This window comes from Lupinus angustifolius, chromosome LG19, assembly GCF_001865875.1.
Source record: "Lupinus angustifolius cultivar Tanjil chromosome LG19, LupAngTanjil_v1.0, whole genome shotgun sequence".
Classification (NCBI taxonomy): Eukaryota; Viridiplantae; Streptophyta; class Magnoliopsida; order Fabales; family Fabaceae; genus Lupinus; species Lupinus angustifolius.
In genome coordinates, this window is record NC_032027.1 from 3,465,169 (window position 1) to 3,475,465 (window position 10,297).

Consider the following 10,297-nt stretch of genomic DNA (forward strand, 5'->3'; position numbering starts at 1 on the left):
TGAGAGTTCTTACTTATTTTGTCCATCATTATTATTATTATTATTATTATTATTATGTGATATTGTAATGTGTGCCATGGGCACATGTTTAGTTTTCTCATGAGAATTTGCTTTTACTGGAATCTTTAACTCATGCCATGGGCACAAATTAGAAAAATCTATTATCATTATTATTGTTAATGATCCTTGGAAAGGGTTGGCATGTATTATGTTTATATTGCATGTGCCAAAATAGCTAATATTGTTTCTTGTTTATATTGTTTCATTTCAGCTTCCAAAGGTTTTGGGTCATAACACTGTTGATAGAGTATTATTGGATGCCCCTTGCAGTGGAACTGGGGTAAGAAATAGTGAATAATATTCATTCAATTTAATTTCCTCCCTCTGTTTTTCTTTTAGAAACTAGAAACTCACTGAATTTCTGGTTGCAGGTTATATCAAAAGATGAGTCTGTTAAAACCTCTAAAGATTTGGAAGATATACAGAAATGTGCCCGTCTACAGAAGGTAATTTTTCAGCGAGATGTGAGAAATCAAGGTGGGATCGTGAGAGGAGTGAAACATGCATATTATTGTTATTATGCATTGCACATTAACCCTCCCTAAAACCCAAACTTTCTGTAGTTTATTGAAGGTCTAAAATGCTGTTTTTAACTTGTGATTTTTGAATGTTGGTGAGTTTTCTTGTTCATTTGTTTGCCTTATCCTCTTCACACTGAATAGAATTAGTCAGATGATGTCAAAATGTGACTTATTTTGAAAAATGGCCTTTTCCCTGTAGTTATAACGAAACATACCTAGAATACTGAATGATTGATCTGCAATAAAATAAGGGTGAAATTTTTGTATCATTTTTCTTTTATGCAAATAACTAATCCCAGTCAGTCAAATCATATATTAAACCTGAAGATTATATACTTTTTATATTGTGCATTTATTCTTTTGCCCTTCTCTTATTTAATAATTTCTGTCATTCTCTTTAGGAACTTATTCTTGCTGCAATTGACATGGTGGATGCAAATTCAAAATCTGGAGGGTACATTGTGTATTCCACCTGTTCAATCATGGTTGCTGAGGTTTGTTTTCCGGTTCCATCCAATTAGTTTCATTTTTCCTTTTTCTCATCCAATATCTCGGTCCTTTCGTCAAATCTTCAGAATGAAGCAGTTATTGACTATGCACTCAAAAGGAGGGATGTAAAGCTGGTCCCTTGTGGACTTGACTTTGGGCGCCCAGGGTATTTGTTGCATTCTTTTTTACATGTACTTCGATTTTTATTATTAAGAATGACCTGTTGTGACATTTGCTTTCTGTCAGGTTTACGAAGTTTAGGGAACAACGTTTTCACCCTACCTTAGAGAAGACAAGACGTTTCTATCCTCATGTGCACAATATGGATGGCTTTTTTGTTGCAAAGGTACACATTCATTTGTATTTTAAAAAATGACTTTTTTTATAGAGAAATGTTAGTATGTCAATATTTGTAGTGGGTGAGACTCGAACCCTCAGCCTCCTTATCATTTCATTCCTTAAACCTTCCACCATAACCATCTGACCACCTTATGACTTCCAAAAAAATGATTTACATGTGCACGTTTACCTTCCATGCATGGCACATTTTATAAATCAATGCCTCATAATTTTCTATTGTGGTAGCTTTGAATTATCCAGCTTTGTATTTTGGATGACTAGAAAAGGCTAGGCCACAAATTTGTAGTTTGACAAATTCTTGGCACGTGGTAAAAGCTCATTGGGGAATATGATGTGCTAATTTTTTAATTGTTGTAGGCATGGGTGGGATGTTGACACAGTGCAGAGTCATATGAATACTGGTTTATTTTGATACATGATATTTTGAATAAAAAAGCATGGTTGTTGTACTGCTAAGTTTTCAGTATAAACTATGAACATAAATATCTTATTGCTTTGAACTTCTTCAATATATATTTATCTGAGTTTGTTTTGTCTACTTATGGAAGTTTTGCATTATTTAAAAGAGTGGTGCTATAGTTATACCTGATTGCAGGGTGCAGTTATATAACTCAAAATTAACTTCTGTTTTTTAATATTATCTAATTGACTTTTTGCAGTTGAAAAAAATGAGCAGCAGCTCAAAGCCAAGTGCAAACTCTTCCGAACCATTAGAAAAGGAGGAAGAAGGTATTGAGCTTGTGAAGGAAGAGAAGGCAAGTAATGGCGGAAAAGAAAACGGCAAAGACTCTCCTGAATCAAAATCCAAAAAGGAGACGAAAAAGAAATTTGCACCCAAACAAAGTAATGACATCAAAGAAAATGGCGAAGAATCTTCTGAGTCAAAATCCAAGAAGGAGAAGAAAAGGAAATTTCCACCCAAACCAAGTAATGACATCAAAGACAATGGCAAAGAATCTTCTGAATCTGGGTCCAATAAGAGAAAGAAGAGGCAACTTCCATCCAAGGAGGAAATTTCGGAAGCCAGGTTAAATGCTTTATCCATGTCTTTGTGCCCATAATATTACTGCAGGGAAGAAAATATCTTAAATTCAATAAATACAATCATTATGGATGTTACCCTACACTTTCTTTTGGAAATCTAAGGTTTTGGTGATTCCTGCAGGGAAGAGAAGAGAAATGCTTTAAGAAAAAATAAGACCAAAGGTGGTAAGCAACAGAACAGTAAATGAAGTGGCAATATATGAGGCAGAGATGGGTTTCTGAATCTCTGAGGTGATTGTTTGCATTGAATTGTATCTTTGTAATCAGTGGCATATCTCAGGGCTAATTTTTGTTTTGTTTGATTAGTGATTTAGCTGATGCATGTTTATACATTAGAAAGAACAAAAGATATTTGTTCTCTTTTTGGGTCTGTTCTATTTATCAGTGGTTATCTTATGTAAGAACTACATTTTCTTCAAATGATGATTTTAAAGGTTGCATCGTTACTGTTATGTTCTCATGATCAAGTTTCAATGTGAAGGGAATTAATTGTATTTTAGTATTTTCTTGAACTCCAAAGTTTCTCTATATTTCTAAGTATAAGATGATAATATTTGAGTGTAATATCTAGGTAATGACAGTGTCAAGATTTAAGATTCAAGAGTTAACGATGATTAAAAATGAATGATGCAGTGACTATGTAAAAAACTCTTACTATGTTAATGTAAAAAACTCTCATTTGTAAATTCATTTTTTGTATCACATTTTAGACAAAAATGAAACATTTTTCAGTAATTTTTCCCCCTCCACACAGGGTGTTGAAACAAAGAATGCCATGGTTAATTGAAGCCAAAAGTGAAAAGAATGTGTAACAGGATGGAAAACCAGAGGAGGGAATTGAGTGAATTTCATTGATTGATTAATTAAATACATATTGACACTTCTATATGTATATATGAGGGATTTATAGTTATGTATATGATTAATTAATTTCATTGATTGATTAGCAATTTGAGTAATTGATTTATAGTTATATTTTTAACTAAATGTATAAAAACTCAACTTTCTATTTTGAAGAAAAATGACGGTGAGCAATACATAATTATTAAACAAGTTTCTATATATAATTCGAGTAATTTGTTGTTTTTTTATTTATGAAAAGGTGTATAGAGAGGAGTAAGTTGTAACTTACTTATTTCAAATTGTGGAATAACTCTTAAACTACACTTTTATTTTGAAAATAATTCACATATAAGTATCTTCTTGATACTATGAGGAGTAACTCTTTATACAATTTAATGTAATGAAAATGAGTTGCTAAAGTGGTTACACTAGTCTAAAAATTTCTATATATCCTTAACCCTCATCCATTCTTAAATACTTATCCTCACTATCTAACCCCTTCCTTCCCAATTAACCTCTCCCTCACTCATAATCCAATCAATGTCACTTTCCAGAATGGTACAGTGAAGGAACGGAAGAAGTGGTTCACCATTCGACGTACTTGTCATCTCCTCTGCTATTCAAAGAAGGTGTTACTTATATGAATTAACCAACACTATTGTTGTTGTATATGCAGTGGCAGAGCTACTTGAAGTCTACTCCCGAAAATAAATGTATATATTACTTTATAGATAGTATTTTTTACACTATCAGTTAATATACAAACTACTCAGTTTTTCTACATTTTATACCATTCAATATAACTTGTGTCTCCATTTTCGAGTCCTGGATCTGTTAGTGTGTAATGCTACTTTTGATAAACAAGTTTATAATTCTGAATTATTCTAGGCATCTTTAACATGGAAAAGCTTAAGGTATCATCAGTGACTAGTGTATTATTTTGGCACTATCTATCCCTTTCTTTCACTTTTGGCATGTTTCTCTGTTACGTTCTCTCCTAATTCCTTGCATCAGCATCTTAATATTGTTGGCCATAGAAAAGCTTTAAGCCACTAACAAAAGGTTACCTTGTGCAAATTAAGTATCATGTTTTCTTGCGAATAGAAAAAAACAGGTATTTTTTTTAGTTATAATATTTTAATCCAACTTCTAATATTTTCTTGGATTCAGAAAACAACTGACAATTTTCAGGTTTCTTTCTGATTAACAAAAGAAAAGGTATTAAAAGAGGGAGACAAACATGAATCCAAAGCCATAAAATTAAGTCAGAGATGAGATTCCATTATTTGTTAATAGAGAGAAATTATTTGTGAATGTGAGAAATGACAATAATTAACTGATAATAAAAATTCATGAATATTTGAACTATTTCTTAGACAAATACGTACATAATATTATGACTTACTTCTCAAGCATTATTTATAGAAGCATATCAAACAAGACTATGGGTTACCGTGTGCCATAACTCATTAGTGTTAGACATTTCAAAACTTTTATGGAGCCTTTCATGGTTATTTGAAGAGATCTTAGTGTGAGAAGATCTTTGCTCCTGATCTTGACACGGTTTTGATGAAGACACTAACATCATCAAAAAGAAGAAAATGAAGAATACTTATGAAGACAAAGAAGACAAAGCTTCAAGAAAAATTAGTCTATGTCTAAATAGGTACTTCTATCCTATACTCTCGAATATACAATAGTTGTAATGCTCAAAACTATTTATTAAGAAAATTGAAACACTTCAAGTATAAACAAAAGAATTTTAAAAAATAGTATGTAACGGGTTACTGTATCTAATTAACGAAGTAACAGGTTACATAACTGAGAAAACTAGTTACCCAACAAAAACTGTGCAGGGTAATCGATTAGGGTATGTGAGTAACATATTACCCAATTTTAGCAAAGTTGAGTAATTGATTACTGAAGGTTGTAATCAATTACTCTAAGTAAATTTTAAAATGCCCAGTTGTACAGAGAGTTTGGGTAATCGATTACTCAAGGTTGTAATCGATTACTGAGAGTTGTTGCATTAGTTTTCAGATTTAAAAATGAATAGTTTTCATCCCAAACGAAATGGTTTCATTCCAATGAATTCCTACCCTTTCCAAGAGGTGTTATGGCTGGTTGGAAAGCCTATTTAAAGGCAATGAAACTCAGAATCAAATCATAACTCTTACACAAGATGATCTGACCTTCTATACGTGAGCATGTGATCCTTAGTGCCTTGCAAATATCTTAGAACCTTCTTTGCAGCTTTCCAGTGGTCCATTCCGTGGTTACTTTGATATCGGCCTAACATTCCAACTGCAAAACTGATATCCGGCCGAGTGCATGTTTGAGCATACATTAAACTCCCAACCACTGATGCATAGGGAATAGATTCCATTTCCTTACGTTCCAAATCATTCCTTGGACATTGCTTTTCACTGAATTTGTCCCCTTTCTGGATTGGAATTATCCCTGCGGAGCACTTTTCCATTCTGAATCTCTCTAACACTTTATTGATATATCCTTTCTGAGACAATCCCAACAATCTTTGTGATCTATCACGGAATATTTCTATTCCTATCACATAGGATGCCTCACTCATATCCTTCATTTCAAAGTTATTAGAGAGATACTTCTTTACATCATGTAACAACCCTTTATCATTTACAGCAAGCAAAATGTAGTCGACATATAGGACTAATATTATAAACTTTCTCCCACTGACTTTCATGTAGATACACCGGTCAACAGTGTTTTCCACAAATCCATATGACGTAATGGTATCATTGAACTTTATGTACCATTGTCTGGAAGCTTGTTTAAGTCCATATATTGACTTATTTAATTCACACACCAGATTTTCCTTTCCTGTGGTCACAAACCCTTCTGGTTGGTTCATATAAACTTTCTCGTTTAAGTCACCATTCAGAAATGCGGTCTTTACGTCCATTTGGTGAAGCTCTAAGTCATAATGAGCCACCAATGCCATAACAATTTTTAAAGAATCTTTCTTTGAAACTGGAGAGAAAGTTTTCTTATAATCAATGCCCTCCTTTTGAGTGAAACCCTTTGCGACAAGTCTAGCTTTATATCTTTCAATGTTGCCTTTCGAGTCGCGCTTGGTCTTAAAGACCCATTTACAGCCAACTCGTTTTGAACCCTCGGGCAACTCAGCTAGATTCCAAACTTTATTATCATTCATTGATTTCAACTCTTCTTTCATAGCATTGAGCCACTTTTCAGAATTGTCACTTTTCATAGCTTGTATGAACGAGACTGGATCCTTATCAATGCTTAAGTCACATTCATGCTCAAGTGAATACACAATATAATCATCAGAAATAGCTGGTCTTCTTTGCCTTTCAGGCCTTCTTAATGCTATTTATTGTGATTCTTCTATCACTTGATCATTAATGACTCCATTAATTGGTTCATTAACTATTATTTTATCATGTGGATTTTGGATATTATCTTGTTGTCTCTGTAAGTTATTTGACGGTAATATAACCAGAGGAACAATATCTTGAGGAGACACCTTCGGTGACCTTCGGTGAAGAAGGTTTATTAGAAGTCTCAATAATATCCACCTTTCGTGATTTATCACTCCCACTGGTTTGACTATTTTCAATGAACCTAGCATTTCCAGACTCAACTATTCTCGTACTATGGTTAAGACAATAAAATCTGTATCCTTTTGACTTTTCCGGATAGCCAATGAAGAAACCACTAATGGTTCTTGCATCAAGCTTCTTTTCATGTGGGTTGTCCATCTTTACTTATGCTGGACAACCCCAAAGATGGAGATGTCTCAAACTGGGTTTCCTACCAGTCCATAACTCATAGGGAGATTTAGGAACTGCTTTACTGGGAACCCTATTCAGCAGATACGCAATGGTCCTTAATGCGTACATCCACAACGATAAAGGTACATCACAATAATTCAACATTGACCTAACCATCTCCATTAGAGTACGGTTACGCCTTTCAGCCCCACCATTCTGTTGCGGTGTGTAAGGCATAGTGTATTGAGCACATATGCCTCGACTTTCGAGAAACTTTGCAAATGGTCCTGGACATTTTCCATTCTCATTATATTTTCCATAATATTCACCACCTCTATCAGACCTCACAATCTTAACCTTCTTTTAAAGATGCCTTTCAACCTCGTCAATGAATACCTTTAGGACATCTATTGACTGAGATTTTTCATGCAACAAATATAGGTAACAATAACGTGAGTAATCGTCTATAAAAGTGATGAAGTACTTTTCACAACCCCAAAATGGAACATCAAATGGACCACAAATATATGTGTGAATCAATTCAAGAAGTTTGCTACTTCTTATGGCTGAGTTTTTTGATATGTGTTTAGTTTGTTTTCCTTTAATATAATCTAAACAAACATCCCAATTGCCATAATCCAAATGAGGCAAAATCTCATTTTTCGTTAACCTCATTATCCTTTCTTTGGATATATGGCCTAATCTTTGATGCCACAAGTAAGCAAAATTCTTACCAAAATTTTTAAGCTTGCTTTTAACATCATGTTCAACATTAAATAAAGATTCCTTAAATTAATATCAAGATTGAAGCAATATAAACCATTCATTAATGTACCAGAACCGAAATAGTACGAGTGTTTATACAAATTAAAAACAGAATGCCCAATCTTAAAATTAAAACCTAAACAATCCAGCCTAGCAACAGAAACCAATTCCATGAACTTGTGCATTCATTCTGTTCCCCATGTAAAGAAACTTCTCAGTTTCCTGGGTTCGGATTGAAATGAGTCCCTGCATAATATGCGACACATGAGTTGTTGCACCAGAATCTAACCATCAAGTATTATTAGGAACTTCAATAAGAAATGATTCATCTATAACGAGAACAAAATGTTTACCTTTCTTTTCGAACCACTTCTTTGTTTTAGGGCAATCCTTCTTATAGTGCCCATTCTTCTTACAAAAGAAGCACTTCATTTCTTTATGGATTTTCCCTTCTTTAATGAGGACCTTTTCCTTCCCATTTCCTTTGTTCCTATTGCTTGGTCTGAATCTGCTGGTGCTACTTGGCTCTTGAATGGTCATGTGAACGAAGTCATTCTTAATTTTCTTTAGCCTCCCCTCCTCCTGAGCGAGCATGACCTTTACTATTCGAAAATTCCATTTTTCCTTTATGGTGTTGTAGTTCACCTGGAATTGGCCAAACTCAATAGGAAGGGAGTTTATGATGAACTGTACTAAGAATGCTTCTGTCACCTCCATTCCCATACCTTTCATTTTCGCAGCCAGATTTGACATACTGGTTACATGATCATGAATGGGCTGCGACCAATCAAACTTATCAGTAATGTCTGATTGGGAGTACTCCTTGATCATTCTCATAAATTCCCTTGCATTATTTATCTTAGGCATAGACGGCTTGACATTATCAGATATTGACATTCTCATCAAGCTAAGACTCAACCTGATTGACCGCTCCCAAGCCTCAAAAAAGTCTTGTCTGCCTCCGAGCTGGTCTCAGTTATGGTTGGTTCACTATCCATAATGATAGCCAAGTCCAACTCCATTACACCCAGTGAGAACTGGATCTGTTCAGACCAATCAGCATAATTCAGTCCGTTGAACTTGACACATCCGTTGCCTAAGGCGAAAACATTGAATGAAGCTAAAAAAGAAGACATGCTCACTCTTTAATGCTTTGAATAAACTTTTATGGATTCAGACTATACTTTTATTCATACACTTAATTTATCTTTGGATAAAATTTAAATGCATTAAACCTTCATTAATGATGCCTAATATTATTCTTTAATGGGTAATTAAACATACTCCTTAAACATGCATGTTATCTTTGGATAAACGAGCACAAACAAGTATTTTTAAACATGCATGTCACTAAATACATGCAATAATTCACCTTTGGGTGATCAAGATATGCATTATAATTAATGAACAAACCCAATTTATCATCCTTATGGCATCATAATCTTAATTACAAGCAACGATCCACCTTTGGGTGATCATAATATGCTTTTCATAATTGTTTCTGACTGTTTCTCCCTCGCCCAAGCGAGTGGGTCTCGCCCAAGTGAGGGATCCTCGCCTAAGCGCTATTTTGAGACAATTTTTTTGATGTCTTCTGTTTCTCCCTCGCCCAAGCGAGAATATCAGGCATGGAGAAACTGATTTACAAATTCATGATTCTTCGCACAAAATCATTCATAAATTTTTTTGTTTACACATACACACATGCATACATCAATTAATTCCAGAAATACAAGAAATGTCATAATGTCTCTAACGTGATGCTCTGATACAAATTGTTAGACATTTCAAAACTTTCATTGAGCCTTTCATGGTTATTTAGAATCTTGACATTATGACATTTACACATAATAAATGTGGTTAAGGATTACCTGGTTCCATTGCTATTCTATGTTGGTTCTTTCTTTTATATTGTACTTTCTGGTTGCCTTTTGTTTTCACCTCTCCTCCTTCCCTTTATGAGTTCCTATATGATTAGGAACTCAGTTTCCTTCCTTCCCTTTATGACACTACACTAGATTTCCTTTACGCAATTCTAATTTCTCCTCTACTTTCTACTGGTTATGTTCGTGGAATAATCACCACTAATAAACTAGAGGCAGAATAAATATTGCCTTTTTCTATCCCTCCAAAATGCCTGTTTTTAGCAGTTATCAAGGAAGAAAACTGCTCATGAAGTGAGAGGGGAGAGAGTTTTTAAAACCCCCTACTAATCTGATTATTTAATTGTCAACCATCATCACATTAGGTACTTTCATTTAGATTAGTAACTTTCAAGCACATGGACCACATTGATTATTAAATTAATCTAACAATTACAAAATGACATTTTTTTAATATATGACAAGAAAGAAGTTGAACTATGAAATTATGTTAAAATTTTATATCAAAACCAATTGGTAAAAAAGATGAGTAATTAAATGAGTACTTCAACTATTTCTGAGA

The 10,297-nt window shown here is 33.9% G+C and overlaps 1 protein-coding gene across 1 annotated transcript in view; it reads left to right on the plus strand.

The window, feature by feature from the left end:
• Positions 1-2,874, plus strand: part of LOC109334786 (probable 28S rRNA (cytosine-C(5))-methyltransferase) — a 12,107-nt gene extending 9,233 nt beyond the window's left edge. Inside the window, exons 11-17 of the mRNA XM_019570732.1 lie at positions 272-340; positions 432-506; positions 983-1,075; positions 1,157-1,236; positions 1,317-1,416; positions 2,090-2,457; positions 2,596-2,874. Coding sequence (XP_019426277.1) covers positions 272-340; positions 432-506; positions 983-1,075; positions 1,157-1,236; positions 1,317-1,416; positions 2,090-2,457; positions 2,596-2,662 — 852 coding nt within the window. The 3' untranslated portion in view covers positions 2,663-2,874. The remainder of the gene's footprint in view (positions 1-271; positions 341-431; positions 507-982; positions 1,076-1,156; positions 1,237-1,316; positions 1,417-2,089; positions 2,458-2,595) is intronic.